Here is a 20,583-nt window from a genome sequence, read left to right on the forward strand (position 1 = left end):
TGTGGTAAAGGCGGTTAGCTTAGCAGAGTTTTAAAAAGGTTTGGACGGTTTCCTAATGGAACATACCTAAATCTCCACTACCCAAAGGAAATGTCCATTGACCATTATTAAATTGGACTTGGGGAAAATCCACTATTATGGGATAAGCAGCATAAAATGTTTTGTACTTTTTTGGGATCTTGCCAGGTATTTGTGAACTGGATTGGCCACTGTTGGAAACAGGATACTGGGCTTCATAGACCTTTGGTCTGTCCCAGTATGGCTATACTTATGTACTTACGATAGATGTGTCCGAAAATAAAAATTATTTTTCGGATGCTTGTATCGGACACACGCCAAAAATGAAATTACTGCAAAAGCCATGTGGTAGCTGGGTGCTAACTCCATTTTGGTGCATGTTGGGCATACATAGATGCTTACACAGCTTAATAAAAGGGTCCCAAAATTTAAAAAACCAAATCTACTTACTACACAAAATTAATTGGAGGACACTCACTAAATACAAGAATACTTTTTTATTTAAATGTATTTTATTTGTAACACTTGTACCTCACATTTTCCCACCAATTTGCAGGCTCATTGCGGCTTACATAGTACCGTAGAGGCGATCGTCAATAACGGTATGAACAAATACAAAGTGAACTTGCGGTAGAGTAAAGTTCGTGCATGACAGATTTAGGAATCATAAGGAGGAAGAGGTAATTTATGTCCAATCAAGTTTTGGTTTTGTTATGTTGCAGAGTTGAGGCATTTAAGTTGGATTGTTCGGGTATGCCTTTTTGAACAGGTAAGTTTTTAGTAGTTTCCGGAAGTTTATGTGATCATATGTTGTTTTCACGGCATTTGGTAGTGTGCTCCATAGTTGTGTGCTTATATAGGAGAATACGGATGCGTAGGTTGATTTGTATTTGAGACCTTTGCAGCTTGGGTAGTGGAGATTTAGGTATGTTCGTGTTGATCTTGTTGTATTTCTGATTGGGAGGTCTATGAGATCTGGCATGTATCCCTGGGCTTCAGCATTGATGATTTTGTGAACGAGGGCACAGATTTTGAATGCAATACGTTTTTTGATTGGGAGCCAGTGTAGTTTTTCTTGTAGAGGTTTTGCGCTTTCGAATCTTGTTTTTCCATATATAAGCCTGGCTGCTGTGTTTTGGGCAGTTTGGAGTTTCTTTATGATTTGTTCTTTGCATCCCGCATAGATTCAATTGCAGTAGTCTAGGTGGCTTAGTACTATTAATTGTACCAATTTGCGAAATGTTTCTCTCGGGAAGAATGGTTTCACTCTTCTGAGTTTCCACATAGAGTGGAACATTTTCTTTGTTGTGGCTTTCGCTTGGCTTTCAAGTGTGAGATTTCGATCAATTATAACTCCGAGTATTTTTAGGCTATCTGAGATAGGGAGGGTATAGTCTGGGGTGGATATGTTGGAGGGTATGTTCGTGTTATATTCGTGTTTTTTCTGTGTTTAGTTTTAGTTGAAATGCATTGGCCCATGAGCTCATGATGTTCAAGCTGAGTGTGATTTCATTGGTGATTTCTGTTAGGTCATGTCTGTATGGGATGTATAGTGTGACATCATCTGCATATATGAAGGGGTTAAGACCTTGATTGGATAAGGATTTGGCTAGTGGGATCATCATTAAGTTGAAAAGGAGCGGTGAGAGTGGTGATCGTTGAGGTACTCCACAGTCTTTACGCTCTAGTGAACAATTTGCTAGATACAAAACCATTAACCATTACCAATGAAACAACTCCAACTGCAGACCAACTAGCAAAATACTTTGAACGGAAAATAATTGAAATTAAGAAAAAATGAAGGATTCTAATATCAATATAGAAAATTATATCAAGACTCCCACCAATTCTTTTGCGTTCATAACAGCCGATAGTATTTGGTCATCTTTTTCCATACCACTTCAGAATTAAACACTTCCTCAGTAAATATGCATCTTCACAATGTATTCTAGAAACCTGCCCTAGCTATCTTCTGAAGTCAAGGCCCCCAAAATTGTTTAAATTCACATAGTTCCCTTATGTTATCTCACGACCTATTCCTTGAAGACAACGGCAACATTATTTTAACTCCTATTCCAAAAATCTTTCAGATCAGCAGGAGAGGGGTTTCTAATTACAGACTGGTTGCCTCAGTTCCTCTGCTGGTCAAAGTGACTGAAGGAATAATTGCACATCAACTTATGAAGTACCTTCATACCTTCTCCATTTTACATAGTTCTCAATATGGATTTAGACTGTTCTACAGTACTGAAATTGTACTAACCACTCTCATGGCAAATTTCAGAAAATAATTAAGTATAGGCAGAAAAATAATAATTCTTCAATTCTACTACTATTTAGCATTTATATAGCGCTCAAGGCGCCAGACACACAGAAACCCTGCAGAGTACAACGAAGATCAGCTGAGAGGAGTGCATCTGTGTGGGCCGCGCATGCCGGAGTCAGAACAGAAGACAGCACTTCTGCTGGCGGGGGTTCGGGTGGAAGGGGCCCGGTAGTGGGTGGGACTGTGGCACTGGGCCCCCCTGGAGGCCCGGGCCCCGGGAACTTTGTCCCCCCCTGTCCCCCCCCTCTCGGCGGCCCTGGGTACGTGGCACTAACTGGGCGGTAATCGGGATTGTATGCGCACCGATGATTACCACCCAGTTAACAGGTGAACCATATGAGAACTGTATTGTTATACACCGACATCGATAGAGTCAGAGAACAGGCAAATGTACTATATTTTGCTTCAGGAAGAAATTTTATTGAATTATCAAAGCATAACAATTGAAAAGATTCTTTTCAGGCTCTATAGATGTATAGCAGGACATGGTAGAACATGAAAGGGACACCATTCATTTTTATGACCCCTTTAAAAGGCAATAATTTCTCTTCCAACCCACTTTCCCTTCTGGTGCTTAGTTTACCATCTTGATTCACTACCCCTCCCCCCCGTAATTAACTTTCATCTCTATAATATTGCCAGCCAAGCCCCATGTCATTAAAGGAACGGCCCAGTTCCAGTTTCTCGAAGGCAGGCAGGACTACGCATTGATAATTTGCACTGGGGATAACACTGACTGAGACTGTCCCGGGTAACATGGGGCTTGTTGGCAAGTTGATGTGGCATACCGTAGACTGATTATGGTGAAGCTTGTGTTCAAACAGCCACTCTAATATAATAGATACAAGTAAGAAGCACTGAATAGAACAATGAGGATGAATAACCTATTTATTTACTACATTGCAAGCCATTGCACAGAAGGAGAAGAAAAATTGATTCCATAAAGCTAAAGCCTAGAAACGTTTCCCTGGACTGTAGGTCTTCATGAGTTTCCATGTCCATGCCAAGGCTGGATAGCGAATAGAAAAAAGCTCTGCTGCGTCTTGCTGTTTCTTACTTCATTGCCTCTTCTCTTTCTTGTACAGTAGATTTCATAACCACGCCGTCTACTATGTCCTCTACGATTGTCTTAATCTTTCTGGTTTTATTTGGTTCTGGAGATTAAAGTTAGAAGTTTAAGTACTGTGTCAAATCCAGGAATGCTTACAAAAGGCATCTGAGGAGCAGAATCCTGTTATCCTGTCACCTCCAGTTCTAGCCGGAGTAGTCAATTACTTTGAATGAGATAGAAAATTCAGGTATTCTTACTGCAACTTTACATAAAAAGCATCTGTTTTACTGAAATCCACAGGTTAGGTCAGGGGTGTTCATCCTTAGTCTTCAAGGGCCGCAATCCAGTCGGGTTTTCAGGATTTCCGCAATGAGTATGTATGAGATCTGTTTGTATGTACTGCCTCCATTGAATGCAAATAGATCTCGTTCATATCCATTGTGGAAATTCTGAAAACCTGACCTGGCGAGGGCTGAGGTTGGACACCCCTGGGTTAGGTACACGTGTGGTCTTAGAACTTGATAGGTTGCTGCTTTTAGTAATAAAAGCCTCACAGAAGAAGGGTATGTTTCTTTTCTCTGAAATTTTGGACCATTGAAACATGTCAGTAGAATATTTAAACAGTGCAGTCTTACTTCCTGTTTTTCCTTGAAAAGTCAACTGCTCAAAAACTGTCCAAAAAAAAAAAAAAAACCAACGCAAAACAAAAATAAAGTACCAATTATATATATATTGCAAGTGATCATAGTTATGCCTAAAGTACGTACCTACCTCTGGAACTTAAACTGGAACTGGAGTCATGCTGATACCCATGGCTACCTCTAGAACTGGAACTGGAGTCATGCTGATACCCACGGCCACTTCCCCTGTAATGCAGTAGAAAGATACAGTCAAGTGACGCAGTCCAAACAATGCAATATATCAGATAACTCAGGAAGGAAAAGATGATGACTTGTATGTAGATTAAGGAGCTGTTTTCCTGAAGAAGTGAGTCTGCTTGTACTAGGTAGAAGGAGAAAGAATCTGGTAAATTAGAAGAATGTATTCCTTATATAACTGGCAACAAAGTAAAGAGCGTGGAGGCACGAATGAGCTGAGACCACAAAGAGAAGATAGAAGAGTGATCTGTGTGAAGGATGCATGAGGGGCATAATGGAAAACAAGGAGCAAACTAACTACATAAGTACAGAAGTATATAAGTATTGCCGCACAGGGACAGACCAAAGGTCCATCAAGCCCAGCATCCTGTTTCCAATAGTGGCCAATCCAGGTCACAAATACCTGGTAAGTTCCTGAAAAAGTTCAACATAATCCATGCTGCTTATCCCAGAAACAGTGGAGTTTCCCCAAGTCAATTTAATAATGGTCTATGGACTTTTCCTTTAGGAAGTCAGCCAGATCTTTTTTAAACCACGTTTTCTGGCAACGAATTCCACAGTTTAATTACACGTTAAGTGAGGAAAATTTCTCTCTGATTTGTATTAAATTTACTACTTTGCAGCTTCATCACATTCCTCCTAGTCCTAGTATTTTTGGAAAGAGTAAACAAATAAACAAGTAAACTAAATAAAAGGGCAGGGCATTGACATAGGGGAAGGCAAAGGGTTTTGTGGACCTTTATTAAATGGGATAAAATATCTCATCATCTTTTATATAATTTACTTACATTCCCTCTCCATCCAGCAGGCGGCGATAGGTCTCAATCTCCATCTCCAACCGGGTCTTGATGTCCAAGAGCACTTCATACTCTGCAGACTGGTTCTCCATATCTGCTCGGATTTCACTCAGCTGCTCTTCTGTACTAGAAATCATGGCCTGTATTTTTGCAATCTCCATACAGTAGCGACCTTCTGTTTCTGCCAAGGTGTCTTCCAGAGATTTTTTCTTTTGGTTCATACAAAAGATCAAAATGTGAAATGCATCAGAAAACAGAACCTGAAAAAATGCCTTTCATTCTCATACCGTAAATTACCTGATATAAAACAAACAAACAAAAAAATTACAGTAGACCCTTAAAGGTTTATAGTACCTCCAGAGCAGAGGTTTTCAATCCAGTCCTCGGGACACACCCAGCCAACAGTTTTTCAGGATACCCACAATGAAAATGCATGAGGTAGATTTGCATAGAATGAAGGTAGTGCATGCAGATTTATCTTACGCATATTCATTGTAGATATCCTGAAAACCTGACTAGCTGGTTGTGTCCCGGGGATTGGGTTGAGAACCCCTCCTCTACACCTTTATTTTGAAGATACCCTGTTTAATTACAAATTGTGAATTGTGGTAAAACTCAGGTCTTGCCAGATATGTTTCTTCTCTCATTTTTTTTTTATGTCTTCTTTTCTTGTTCTCTTTTTATCTCTTTTTATCCATTCTTCCCTAAAAGTACTAGCTTAGCAGGCTACTGGAGTGGAGGAGTAGCCTAGTGGTTAGTGCAGTGGACTTTGATCCTGGGGAACTGAGTTCAATTCCCACTGCAGCTCCTTGTGACTCTGGGCAAGTCACTTAACCCTCCATTGCCCCTGGTACAAAATAAGTACCTGAATATATGTAAACCACTTTGAATGTAGTTGTAAAAACCTCAGACAGGCAGTATATCAAGTCCCATTTCCCTTTCCCTTCCATTGCTGACTGACAGCTGGATAGGGAAGTCTTCTCCGAGATGAAAACTGTCACATCCCTCTTTTCCAAAAAAAAATGGTGACATCGCCTTTGTTCCCATCTGAGATGCTAGTATATCACCTCTCTGTGTCATATTTTCATGCATTGCTGCATTTTTTTTGCCTTGAAGCATTTTGTGACAGAGATATGTATAAGAGGTTGAACGTGATTAGTTTGAATTGACCAAAGCTAGTCTGAGTAACAGCTATCACATATGTACCATGGCGAGTGCGGAGTGTAGCTCTATCTCCAAACCCTGAAGAATGCGTCTCAGATCTGAGATTTCGGTCTTGCTGCTTTGCATCTGCTCAGCACCTGCAGAGATTTCCTGTTTCAAGGCTTTGCTCTAAGACAGAACAATGAAAAGGAGATTATGGGTTATTTAGGAAGATCCAGTGCTTGTAAAAAGATCATTGTCTCAACATTAAGCAGTTATGTATACACTTACTGCTTCATTGAACCTGTTTTCAGCTTCTTTGCGATTCTTCTCTGCAAGATCTTCATACTGTCCTCTCATGTCATTGAGCAGCTTAGTCAAGTCAGTGCCTGGAGCAGCATTCATTTCTACATTGAGTTGGCCAACACCACTTGATTGCAAACCTTTAATTTCCTGATAGAGGGAGAGAATTAATCCATGAAGAACTATTTAAATAAAAATTTCTTGTGTTAAGCACTGGGTGAAAGAAGCACTGTTTATGTCAGTTGACCTTGATTTGGAGTGGAGGAGTGGCGTAGTGGTTAGGGTGGTGGACTTTGGTCCTGGGGAACTGAGGAACTGAGTTCAATTCCCGGCACAGGCAGCTCCTTGTGACTCTGGGCAAGTCACTTAACCCTCCATTGCCCCATGTAAGCCGCATTGAGCCTGCCATGAGTGGGAAAGCGCGGGGTACAAATGTAACAAAAATAAAATAGATACTATTGGAGATTCCACATGGAATGTTGCTACTATTGGAGATTCTACATAGAATGTTGCTATTCCACTAGCAACATTCCATGTAGAAGGCTGCGCAGGCTTCTGTTTCTGTGAGTCTGACGTCCTGCACATACATGCAGGACGTCAGACTCATAGAAGCAGAAGCCTGCGTGGCCACATTGGTGTCACTTAACCCTCCATTGCCCCATGTAAGCCGCATTGAGCCTGCCATGAGTGGGAAAGCGCAGGGTACAAATGTAACAAAAATAAAATAGATACTATTGGAGATTCTACATGGAATGTTGCTATTCCACTAGCAACATTCCATGTAGAAGGCTGCGCAGGCTTCTGTTTCTGTGAGTCTGACGTCCTGCACGTAAGTGCAGGACGTCAGACTCACAGAAGCAGAAGCCTGCGCGGCCACATTGGTGATCTGCATGGGCCGACTTCTACATGGAATGTTGCTAGTGGAATAGCAACATTCCATGTAGAATCTCAAATAGTAGCAACAGTGGAGGAGTGGCCTAGTGGTTAGGGTGGTGGACTTTGGTCCTGGGGAACTGAGTTCAATTCCCACTTCAGGCACAGGCAGCTCCTTGTGACTCTGGGCAAGTCACTTAACCCTCCATTGCCCCATGTAAGCTGCATTGAGCCTGCCATGAGTGGGAAAGTGTGGGGTACAAATGTAACAAAAAAAAATATAAAAGCCAAAGGAGAAATCTTTGCGATTATAGATGAATTCCTGACCTACATGAATCTCTACATCCCAAGCTTCTACGTGTGCAAATAGTGACTTTCTGAAATTGATGTTTACACACATAGCCAATTTATTTGTGTAAATGCCTCTATTTACACTTGTAAATATATAGAAATGATAGTCGTAGTCGTAGTAGTAAATGCTTCTAAAAGCACCAGGGATGATTTTTACACGACAGTAAGCATTTGCTGGAGGATGGTGATAGCATTAGTCATCTATCTGTGCATTTTTGAAATTTATACAGATAAAATCTGGCCATTCAGCGTGCTAAATGGCCAGATTTTATATGTATAAAAACGATCTGGCTTGGGAAGGGGTGAAGGTGGTACCGGAAATTATCCATTTAGTGGCAATATTTGGTTGTTAAATGAATAAGTTGTTTACTTTAGGCCTAAATTAGATAAGCAGCCTTTGAACAGTCACTGCTTAAACGTGTATTCAGCGACATTAATTAATCGCTGGGGCTTGTCTTTATACAATAATTGTCCCAGCTGAATATCAGCCCCATATTAGTTAGTAAACAAATAAGTGATTGTATTCTGTTTGAATGCTCTACTTTATCCTCTAGTGAAATGTACATGTTCTCTAAGTATGGGTGTATATACTTGTGTTTGTTCATGCAATTTGTAAGTCACAGGATGAAAACCACAGTAGCAAAGGAGGGTTCCTACCTCATCGTGATTCTTCTTCAGCAAAGCATATTCCTCTGTCAGGCTCTCCAACTGTGACTCCAGGTCAGCCTTGGACAGTGTCAGCTCATCCAGGACTCTACGCAGGCCATTGATATCAGCCTCCACGGTGTGGCGCAGGGTCAACTCATTCTCATACCTACAAAACAGAATCAACATAAATGACATCGATAGGTTTCATTTTTTCATTTTATATTTATGTGTTTCAAAATAGAAGTTGGAGGAGACAATATTGTTAAATAAATACATAAGGAAGCCCCTGACACAAATACATCTAGTAGTAATCATAAGAAACAAAATATAAAGACATCAAAACTAAATAGTGAAGTCCACACCCTCATTAGCCCATAAGAGGAAAGAGACATTCACAAAGAAATATGGTTTAACAGGGTTTGACATGAAGCCATACAATAGATCATCAGTTTTAATCCATATGAGCAACAATATCAGAACTAGCTCCATTGAGATTTTTTTCTTCAAGGATAATCAATAGAAATAAAACAAAAGAAAACAAGAAAAAGAAAATAAGATGATACCTTTTTTTATTGGACATAACGTAGTACACTTCTTGATTAGCTTTCGAAGGTTGCCCTTCCTTCGAAGAAGGGCAACCTTCGAAAGCTAATCAAGAAATGTACTAAGTTATGTCCCATAAAAAAGGTATCATCTTATTTTCTTTTTCATGTTTTATTTTGTTTTATTTTTATTGATTACCTTTAAAAGTGGACTAACACTGCTACCACACCTTTCTTCAAGGAAAAATCTTAATTGTTCTGGCACAAAAAAAGTGTAATTCATGTTAGAATAAGTACTCACCTATTAAAACCTATTAAGTTCAACTTTGCACTCTATAATAATATATCATCTATTGGGAGGTAAAGATCTCAGTGGCCAATGTATCTTCAAAGGAAGGCATACAATTAGCCTCACAATCAACCCACCATCATTGGTCTAAAAAACCTCCCTTATTTACAACCCATATCTCTTTTAATAACAAATATGCTTTCATCAAAACTCTTTAACACATAACTTGAGAAATGGTGGCAAAACTCTTACCTTTATGGCTCAATATATACTCAGGGGGTCTTTTTCGAAGTGGTGGGCTTACCACTCACTAATATGGAACTACCACCAGCCTAATGCAGCTGCCGGCAGTCATTCTGGCTGGAGCGTGCACCATTTCTGGCACTTTGGAGACTTCTTTTGTTTAGCGTGGTGCTAACCTGGCAGTAATCGGACATCACTGCGTGCTGCCTGGTTACCACAGAGTTACTATGGAACCCCTTACCACCATCTCAATGGGGGGCTGTAAGTGCATAGCCACATGGTAAGGGTTATCTTACCGCATGGTCAATCTCTTTTGGGGGGGGGGGGACTTTTTACCCACTGTGGTAAAAAAGGCCCTGGTGCACAGGGAAAAATGGCCCCTGCCGCTACCATGGGGCCATTTATCCTGAAGCTTAGTAAAAGGACCCCTATATTAATTAACTTAAATAGATCAAGAAAAAGCGAAAGCACTGAATTATAAGTATTTTCTACACTGTTGAGCTTTGTTGCATATTGTTCAATATACACTCAAACATTTACAAAGGTAACAAAGCAGAACAGTAGCATTCAGGCCATATGAATCATGGTGCACTGATTAAAAAGCCTTCTGTCTCTCTTACGTAGTTTTTGCCAAGTCAGGCATAAATCCAGATAAATATGATTCATTATTTTGAATTAATCTTATTTTAAAGTATTTTTCTGGTTCAGATATATGAGAATACATGTACATACCTAACATTAAAGGGCTGAGAACGAATGCATCTGTTTAGTATAAAGCTGTCTGGGTTTGTAGATCAGCCAGCTTTGTATATATAACTTATTCCCTTATCTATGATCTATAGCTATAGCCTGTGTCTTTTTAGCTTTCTCAGGGCCAAGTTAACAGACATGTTTGCTTGGCCTAAAATAATAGGCCGCAAACTTTAAAACCTCTGTTTGTTTCAAACAGACTCTGAATTAACACAGAGACATTTTCAGTGAAGGACAAGTATGAGTGATAAGTATTTGAGTAAAGGAGGTTACAACGGGCAAATGATGAATTCTTTGATGAATACTACTACTACTACTATTTAGCATTTCTATAGCGCACCAAAGAAATAGAATTATGTGAAGGTGACCTTAGAGGTCAGAGTTAAAGAACACCAGATAAGTAAGAGAGAAAATATAAGGCATTAAGTGATTGGACAAAATTACGCTTCAGTATTCTGCCTAAGCACATCTTGTACTAAGTCAGATTCTGATAACTTCCAAAGGAAACAGAGAGAGAGAGATTTTATTTTCCTTATACTGAAATTTGGACTGATATAAATAAGAATTCAATTTTTTGTTAATACTGGATGAAAGAATTTTTATTGTAACCATTTATTTACTCTAATAAATTTTAGCATTATTATAAAAGAGAAAAACTAATCTCTAGAATGTTTCCTTTGCCAGAAGGGTTTTCTATCAGTCTTCTATTTTGTTTAGCTTCCCTTTAGAGGCAAGAGGGTTGTTAATTGTCAATACACATCTAAGTATTATTACTAACATTCTGGTTTTACCTTAGTTTTTAATTTGTTGGCTATAACCTAAAAAGAGCATGTCTAGTACAACCTAGTTCTGTACATACTGCTTGAAGGAATAATTTCATTTAAAGTGGTTTGAACTGTAGCTTTCTCAAAAATATTTTCACATCCTCAAAAACTCTATCTACATAGTTTTCTCAATAAGACTTTGACTTTCCATGGGATTTTTGAATAGAGATTTTATTTTGCAATGTAGTTTTGAGGAGACAACCTCAAGAAATGCAATGTGTAAATTTGGAGATTGCTAGACTTACTTCAGCCTAAAGTCATCGGCAGCCAACCTGGCATTATCAATTTGCAGAATGATCTTGGCATTGTCAATCGTGGCAGCGATAATCTGAAAAAGGAGAATATTTAGTGACTGATGTTATATTTAATTAGGCATTATTTGTGCAGTGTCTTTGTTTCTCTATTTGATATCCATAGATCTGCATGAGTAAGTCCAAACAGAACCATTGGACCAACTCAAGAACTGTAGCAAACTAACAGGATCCACAACAAGATCCATTCTCTTCCTCCAAGTCTTAGACTTGTAAAACCACCATGTCAAAAAGTGTAATTTTGCAAATATACCCTCAGTTGAATAGCTGTTGTAAGTTTGTAAGATATTCATTAGTTACAACCTATAAAACGTTGTTATAATTCTTCAAATGGATCACTATCTTATGAACTGCTTACAGGTTTGGGTTCCTGTATACAATTTGGGAGCCAATGATTCAGAAGACTAAAAGCTCCACTTTGGATAGGGCATTGAGATGCCAGGTCAGGATATGCTCAATTTTGGCAGTATTTTACAGCAATTGTAAAATATGTATAAGGATATAGAGGAGTACACATGTATTTTTCCTGGCACATACAGCAGAAGAAACCATTTTAGAAATTTACATATGCAGAAAAAGAGCCACATTGACACAAAACCTTCCATATGTAAGTGTTGATGCTTCCATGTAGGAAGGGCACTCTTACAATTCCCAAATGGAAATATCAGCACATACACATAGAAGGGCCATTGTACAAATCTAGATATATAAGTGCCACCAATTAACTAATGAAACTGCAATTTTTTAAAATTTGGAGGTGAAAATAAAACACAGGAGATTGTGGACCATTTCTTCCCCAATCCCTCGTATAGAGTCCTGGCCAAAACAATTAAAAAATAAATCTCTATGTGTCCATGTGAGTTGGTAGAACAAGGAATTTTTATTAAATAGACATGTATTTCCCATGCAAGATCAAGACTACATGTGTAGCGTTTTGGCCCATCCAAACCACACCCAAACCACGCCTTTTAAAATATCTGTGCACTCTTGATCTCCATGTGCAAGCAGCAGCTTTCTGAATTTGAATTTAAATGTGTACATCAACCGACACATATAAATGCTGCAATTTTTCATGTAAAGATGCTTTTGAAATGGCTTCCTAAATATTACTAAAACCAACATGGCAGCAGACATATTTACATTCTAAGAGCTTCACAAGAGCTTCCATTATCTATAAATGTTCAGAAAGACCTGTTGTTATGTAGTGTGCTTTAGTTCCCACCATTGGAGCCAGCTCTGTGGGTGCAGTGGACGCTGAGAACCCCCAATATTGAGCAAGCCTCCACTGTGTGCTGGGAAAGGGTTATTTGTGTTGTATTTAACACTCTCAATCATTTTGAAAAGTTGGTTCCTATTTTTCACACTATGGGGTATAGTTACTAACATGGGCTATTATTAAGACATGTTATAATATTACTATTAACTCTTATATTAGTACCTACCGTAGTTCTCATTGCATAAAATAGGACCTGTGGTAAAGTAGCATGAGTTTGTGGTAAAATAACACATGTTCATAGTAACATAGTAGATGACAGCAGAAAAAGACCTGCACGGTCCATCCAGTCTGCCCAACAAGATAAACTCATATTTGCCACTTTTTGTGTATACCTTACCTTGATTTGTACCTGTTTTTTTCAGGGCACAGACCGTATAAGTCTGCCCAGCACTAGCCCCGCCCCCCAACCACCAGCCCCGCCTCCCACCACCGGTTCTGGCACATAAGTCTGCCCAGCACTATGCTCGCCTCCCAACCACCACAAGTGTTAGTAACTACTCTCCTTAGTTTTTTATTTCCAAAGAAGAATACTGATTAACAAAACTTTCCATCAAGAATTCCCCTGTTCTAGTATGAGTGCAAGGTTTGAAATGTAAAAACTGAAGTTTACATATTCTGTGCTATAGTTTTTTTTAATTCACTTCAGAACTTAAGTTACACATGATGATTTATGTATTTTCTCCTCGGTATATCAGAAAATCACTAGACAATATTTCTGATCTTTGTAATAAATCCAGAAACAAAATGGGACATATATATCACTGTAAAGGATTACATTAGATGAAGATTTCTTACCTTGTTCTTTAGATCTTCAATTATTGGGTAATATTTACTATAGTCACGTGGTCCTTTACCAGTAGAGCCACCAGGGCGATGCTTCTCATACCACTCCTTGATTTTTTGCTCCAGCTCAGAATTTGCGGTTTCTAAAGCTCGCACCTTGTCCAGATAGGCAGCTAGACGATCATTCAGGTTCTGCATGGTTTCCTTTTCAGTTCCAGAAAGGAGTCCCTCACCACCATGGCCAAACTCTCCACCAAAACCGCCACCTTGACCACCTCCAAATCCTCCACCAAAACCGCCACCTTGGCCACCTCCAAATCCTCCACCAAAACTGCCACCTTGGCCACCTCCAAATCCTCCACCAAAACCGCCACCTTGGCCACCTCCAAACCCTCCACCAAAACTGCCACCTTGGCCACCTCCAAACCCACCACCGAAACTACCACCTTGAACACTGCCAAAAGCACCACCATGGCCACCTCCAAATCCACCTTGGCCACCAGCAAAACCAAATGATCCCCCTCCAGAAACCCCAGCAGCATCACATGCGGCCCCACCAAAGTTTCCTTTACCACCACCTACTGATACCCTGGTTGATCCACCTCCCATTGATACCCTGGTTGATCCACCTCCCATTGATACCCTGGTTGATCCAGCGCTCTGTTTGAAAGCCATAGTGTATTGCAAAGAGGTGTAACCTCTCTAAGAGAAGCAATTGCAGCAGAAAGGGGAGCTGGTGGTAGCATAGAGAGGGTTTTGTAGCCTTTATATACAAAATTAAGTGGGTGTTTCACTTTTAAATTCAACCTCTTCAATTAACAAAATTTGACAACTTAGGAATTTTTACCAATAATTGGATGGATTACTATTACTAATATTTAGCCCTTTCTGCTTATTTCTGCTAATATGAGGTGCCCCTCAGGGTGCTTGCTAGGTTGGCAAGAGATAAGGGAAAAGCATAGTTCAACACTTTAATTATTTTAATCTTTTTTAATCTTTTAAACACATTGGTACATTTTATCCAATTTTCTATGTTTCGTTTTCTGTACTTGGGCTTTTTTTTCCCCCTACTGAATCATGAGGTGTTTGTGCTGAAGATTAGTCATGTGGAAGCTAGTATTAGAAGCAAATAATTGAGTTAATTGCTTTCATGTATCAAAATAAATGGTATTGAAATGCTCAGTCTTCTACGGCCTGAGGCTACTACATGTGTGCATGCCCAAAAAGTTCCTTCAAGCATTAAATAGCATTTATGCAGCAATTAACAGACAAGAGTAGGTATAGCTATTCATGTTACAGATCATGACATGGTTTAGGTGTGAGAATCACAGCTAAGTACATAAGTACATAAGTATTGCCACACTGGGACAGACCAAAGGTCCATCAAGCCTAGCTGTTTCCCACAGTGGCCAATCCAGGTCATAAATACCTGGCAAGATCCCGAAAAGTCCTATACATTTTATGCTGCTGATCCCAGAAATAAGCAGTGGATTTTCCCCAAGTTAATTTAATAATGGTCTATGGTCTTTTCCCTTAGGAAGCCATCCAGACCTTTTTTAAACCCCACTAAGCTAACCACCTTTACCACGTTCTCTGGCAACAAATTCCAGAGTTTAAATACACGTTGAGTGAAGAAATATATTCTCTGATTCGTATTAAATTTACTATTTTGTAGCTTCATCACATGCCCCCTAGTCCTAGTATTTTTTGAAGGAGTAAATAAACAATTCACTTCTACCCGTTCCACTCCACTCATTATTTTATAGACCTCTATCATATCTTCCCTCACCTGTCTTTTCTCCAAGCTGAAGAGCCCTAGCTGCTTCAGCCTTTCCTCATAGAGAAGTCATCCCATTCCCTTTATCATTTTCGTCGCCCTTCTCTGTACCGTTTCTAATTCTGCTATATCTTTTTTGAGATGCGGCAACCAGAATTGAACACAATATTCGAGGTGTGGTTGCACCATGGACCGATACAAAGGCATTATAACGTCCTCACTTTTGTTTTCCATTCCTTTCCTAATAATACCTAACATTCTATTTGCTTTCTTAACCACCGCACACTGAACAGAGGGTTTCAACGTATCATCAACAACAACGCCGAGATCCCTTTCTTGGTCAGTGACTCCTAACGTGGAACCTTGCATTGCGTAGCTATAGTTTGGGTTCCTCTTTCCCACATGCATCACTTTGCTCACATTAAACATCATCTGCTATTCAGACGTCCAGTCTCCCAGTCTCATGAGGTCCTCTTGTAGTTTTTCACAATCCTGTTGCGATTTAACAACTTTGAATAACTTGACATCTCTTGAAATAATGGAATAATTCACTGGGAGAAGGTTCACTGTGGGAAAAAAAAACCCTCATTAATCTGCATGTGTTGTTATAGAGCTATCTCTTTCATGTTTTAGGTTTCCAGTAGTGTCTAAATTAGGTTGCTAAGGCAACACCATAAAGAGTTTTGTGGTTAACTGCTCCAGATGAACACAACATTACAGTAATGATAATGCTGATTGTTAGGATAAAAAGCATCAGTCTAGGTTCTACAGAGCTAGATGGCTGTAATGGTACAATTTTGGGGGAGAGGCCCAGGGGTGAACTGAGGGAGCGACACATTTTCCATCTATCCCCCTCTCCCCACTGCATTAATAGTTTTACCTTTGCTGATGGAGATGCCCAATCCTCACCAACTGATGAAATTTGCTGCCTGAAACTGCCCCAGCGTTGCTTCAGAAGTGAAGAAATCAGCAGTCTGCTCTCCAGTCGCCAACATTGGTACTCTTCGCACATGAACTGAGCATGAGTGAAGAGTGACGGCGTCGGCAGCTGGAAAGGTCATTGTGGCAGTTCCAGGCAGCTGATCTCATCAGCTAGCAGGGATTGGGCACTCCCGCTAGCCATTCAACAGGTACTTTGGGTTGTAGAAGGGTTCTGAGCCATGGGGTACCCCCAAGGACCCCCATGATTATGCCACTGCTTTCATATTTGCACATAGAGAGAACACAAAGCTAGAAGATTAGGTCAGATTAATTGGGTAGCTTGACTCATTAATGTAGAGATTGGTATGGGGACCAACCCTTCTTTAGTTCATGTGTTGAAATGTAATATTAGTCCTTGATACTGTACTGTGTCTGGTAAAAGTCTCCACCCTCTTAATGTGCACTGATAGCTGCTGTCTGTAATATGATGGAAAATCTTCCACTTAACTCGACTCAAATAAATCCAATCCAATCCTACTAAATATAGGCATTGTTATGCGGCTACTCAAATGGCGTTGCATTGTTTGCAATGAAGTTTGTGTTAGAAAAACATTAAAAAAATAAAGATTTAAAAAAAGGTCTCCACATCCTTTGTCATAGGAAACCCAAAATAGCTCCAGCTCCAAAATTTGCCTTAAGAAGGTCCATAATAAGATAAATTTATTTATTTATTTTATTGCATTTGTATCCCACATTTTCCCACCTTTTTGCGGGCTCAGTGTGGCTTACAATACATTATGAATGATGGAAATACATTTTGTTACAATTCGGTTATGGATTGCATTGTGAAGAGTTATACGAGACAAAATCAAAGTATCGTTAAGGAATAAATCAATGGAAAAGAACGTTGAAACATTGGAAGGAAACAACGAGGAGCTAAGGGGCAATATATCATAACAGAAAACATATGGTATACATTTTTTTTTTTTTTTTTTTGTGAGTAGAGGTATGAGTGTGGTGAGGTTTCAGGATTGAGAATTCATAAGTGGATGTGTTGATGTATTACTGAACAGTGAGTGTGGATTTTATGTGTTTTGGATCTTTCCGTAAATTTTCTCAAAAAGATGTGTTTTCAATAATTTGCGGAAGTTGGTTTGTTCGCAAATCGTTTTCAGGCCACGCGACAGCGCGTTCCAGAACTGCGTGCTCATGTAAGAAAAGGTTGACACGTGCAGCGCCTTGTATTTCAGGCCCTTGCAGTTAGGGAAGTGGAGGTTGAGGAAAGTTCTGGATGATTTTTTAGCGTTTCTGGGTGGTAAGTCGATTAACTCAGACATGTAGGCTGGGGCTTCTCTGTGAATAATTTTGTGGACTAGTGTGCATACTTTAAAAGTAATGTGTTCCTTGAGTGGGAGCCAGTGTAGCTTCTCTCGTAATGGTTTTGCACTTTCATATTTTGGTTTTCCGAATATGAGTCTGGCTGCTGTATTCTGGGCTGTTTGAAGTTTCCTCAGTATTTGCTCTTTGCAGCCTGCGTACAGTGAGTTGCAGTAGTCCAGATGGCTGAGTACGAGGGATTGCACTAGGCTGCAGAAGACGGATCTTGGGAAGAATGGTCTTATTCTTTTCAGTTTCCACATGCAGTAGAACATTTTTTTGGTTGTGTTGTTTGCATGGGTTTCGAGTGTTAGGTGGCGGTCGATAGTAACTCCAAGGATTTTTAGTGTTTCTGAGATTGGAAGGTTTAGTTTTGGTGTATTTATAGCGGTAAATTCCTTCGTGTTGTATTGGGAAGTAAGTATCAGGCACTGAGTTTTTTCTGCATTTAGTTTCAGACGAAATGCATCTGCCCAGGTGTTCATGATGTGTAGACTTTGGTTGATTTCATTGGAGATTTCTTTGATGTCTTGTTTGAAAGGGATGTATATTGTTACATCATCGGTATATATATATGGGTTGAGGTTATGGTTTGATAGGAGTTTTGCCAAGGGGATCATCATTAGGTTGAAGATGGTTGGTGAGAGAGGTGATCCTTGTGGTACTCCACATTCAGGTGTCCATGCGGCAGACGTGGCTAACTTTGATGTGACTTGGTATGAACGCTTGGTTAGGAACCCCTTGAACCAGTTTAGGACATTTCCTCCAATGCCAAAGTATTTGAGTATGTGTAATAGTATTCCGTGGTCAACCATGTCGAAGGCACTTGACATGTCAAATTGTAGGAGGAGTATATTGTTGCCGGTTGCAATCATTTGTTTAAATTTAGTCATGAGGGGTAATTAATACTGTTTCTGTACTATGATTCGATCGGAATCCTGATTGGGCATCATGCAGTATTGAGTATTTATTTAGATAGTTGGTGAGTTGTTTAGTTACGATTCCTTTGGTTATTTTGGTTGTTAGTGGTATGGATGCTACTGGTCTGTAGTTGGTTATTTCTCTTGCGCTTTTCTTTGTGTCTTTGGGTATTGGGGTGAGTAAAATTTTTCCTTTTTCTTTTGGGAAAAGTCCATTTAGTAGCATGAAGTTTATGTGGTTCGTTAGGTCTGTTATGAATTGTTGAGGAGCTGATTTCATGAGGTTATTTGGGCATATGTCTAGTTTGCAGTAGGATTTGGCATATCTTTTAAGTGTATCAGAGATGAGGTCTTCTGATGCCATAATGTGATCTGTACATGTGTCTATTTATACCTGCTGTTGAACTAAAGCAAATGTGTATGGGTTCATTTTACCTATGAGTTGTGCAAGATTTCTTCTAGTATTTTGTAAAGACACAGAGGGGTCCTTTTACCAAGCTACAGGAAAAAGGGCCCTGCGCTAGTGGCTGGAGCCGTTTTTCTCACTTCTCAGGGCCCTTTTTACTGCAGTGGGTAAAAAAGCCCTCAGCACACATGGCCATGCGGTAAGAGAACTCTTACTGCATGGCCATGTAGCAGGGAGCCCTTACCGTCACCCACTGAGGTGACTATAAGGGCTCCCGTGCTAACCTGGTGGTAACCGGGCAGTGTGCAGCAATGCCTGATTACTGCCGGATTATTGTCATGCATGCTATTTATGAGAATTTTCTTTTTCCCTCAGAAATGGCTCACGCTCAGAGTGGGACTACCACCGGCGTACACATTGGGCCGGCGGTAGTCCCAAAAAAGCGAGCGGTAAGTCTGCGTTGGACGTACCGTCGCTCTGTTAAAGGACCCCCAGAGGCACCTATGGAGATCATTTTCAAAAATGTGTATATGCTAACAATGTCTAGATCGCGATTTTCAAAAAGACAGAATGTTTTCCACTGAGTTTGTCCAAATTGCAAGCGGACTTGTTGGATACATGTTTTGGGCGGGACTAGAGCAAGACCAAAATCAGGACATCTTTCAACAATGAGGGTCCCTTTTACTAAGCTGCGAAAGCATCTATGCATGCCCAATGTGCGCCAAAATGGTCAAAACAAGGTCAGGTATACATATAAAGTATCACATATAATGAGTTTACCTTGTTGGGCAGACTGGATGGACCGTAAAGGTCTTTATCTGCCATAATCTACTATGTTACTATACTCACTAAGCGTATACTGTAATGAACTGCTCCTAAATTCTAAAGTGTGCAGCTCAAAAGAGGCATGGCTATGGGCAGGAAAATGGCTGTTTTGTAGGCGTTCCCAAATTTACATGTGTTGTTATGGAATATGGCCCAGTCTGCGTAAATCTACATGCAAGGATTTATGCCACATTTTCATTGGTATAAATGGATGCACGTAGTTTTATGTGCTGGGATATCAACTAAGCATATTCTGAAGTTTAAGTTTCAAGTTTATTAAGTACTTTCTATCCCGCCCAACAGAACAAGCTTCTTGGCGGCTTGCAATCTGTAAAACATGAGAGAGGAGAGAAGAGAAGATGATAAACAAAGAGACATTTTGAATAGAATGGGAAAGGGGGGAGAACTCCATTTTTTATAGGAAAGAGGAGGGAAAAAGGTCAGTACATTAGGAGGGGAGAATTGTTAGCTGGAGTCATATAGCTTTGTGATAGATTAGGTATAAGCGTCCTTGAAAAATAAAGTCTTCAGCTCTGTTTTAAAATGAGGGATGGAGGGGATTTGCCTAAGATGTGTTGGCAAAGCATTCCATAGCTTTGAGCCTTGATAAGAGAACATTGTATGTCTACTGTGTTTGTGTATGATTGTGCAGTGTGTTGGGACTACTGGAAGATTTTATTGTGACGATCTCAGTTGGTGAGATTGTGTATAAGGAGTAAGGTAGTGTAAGAGATAAGCAGGTTCAGAAACCGTAAGTGCTTTGTAAACTAAAAGAAGGATCTTATAGGTCAGTGATGGTGAACCTATGGCACGCGTGCCAGAGAGGGCACGCAGAGCCCTCTCCCTTGGCACGCGTGCCATCACTGGTCCGCCCACTCTCCCTCCCTCCCAGCACCAGGCCTGCCTCCCGCGCTCCCTCCAACCAAACAAGCAACCATCAACCTGCCCGCC

The 20,583-nt window shown here is 40.1% G+C and overlaps 1 protein-coding gene across 1 annotated transcript; it reads right to left on the reverse strand.

Annotated features, from left to right (window-relative positions):
* Positions 1-3,214: 3,214 nt before the first annotated feature.
* On the reverse strand, positions 3,215-14,096 carry LOC115481388 (keratin, type I cytoskeletal 47 kDa-like). Its single transcript, XM_030220477.1, has 8 exons — positions 13,419-14,096; positions 11,282-11,364; positions 8,398-8,554; positions 6,505-6,666; positions 6,277-6,402; positions 5,062-5,279; positions 4,167-4,261; positions 3,215-3,507 (listed from the first exon to the last, which is right to left on the reverse strand). The coding sequence occupies exons 1-8, from the start codon at positions 14,079-14,081 to the stop codon at positions 3,398-3,400; spliced, it is 1,614 nt and encodes a 537-aa protein (XP_030076337.1). The 5' UTR covers positions 14,082-14,096; the 3' UTR covers positions 3,215-3,397.
* Between the last annotated feature and the right edge of the window lie 6,487 nt (positions 14,097-20,583).

The sequence above is a fragment of the Microcaecilia unicolor genome, chromosome 12, assembly GCF_901765095.1.
Source record: "Microcaecilia unicolor chromosome 12, aMicUni1.1, whole genome shotgun sequence".
NCBI lineage: Eukaryota > Metazoa > Chordata > Amphibia > Gymnophiona > Siphonopidae > Microcaecilia > Microcaecilia unicolor.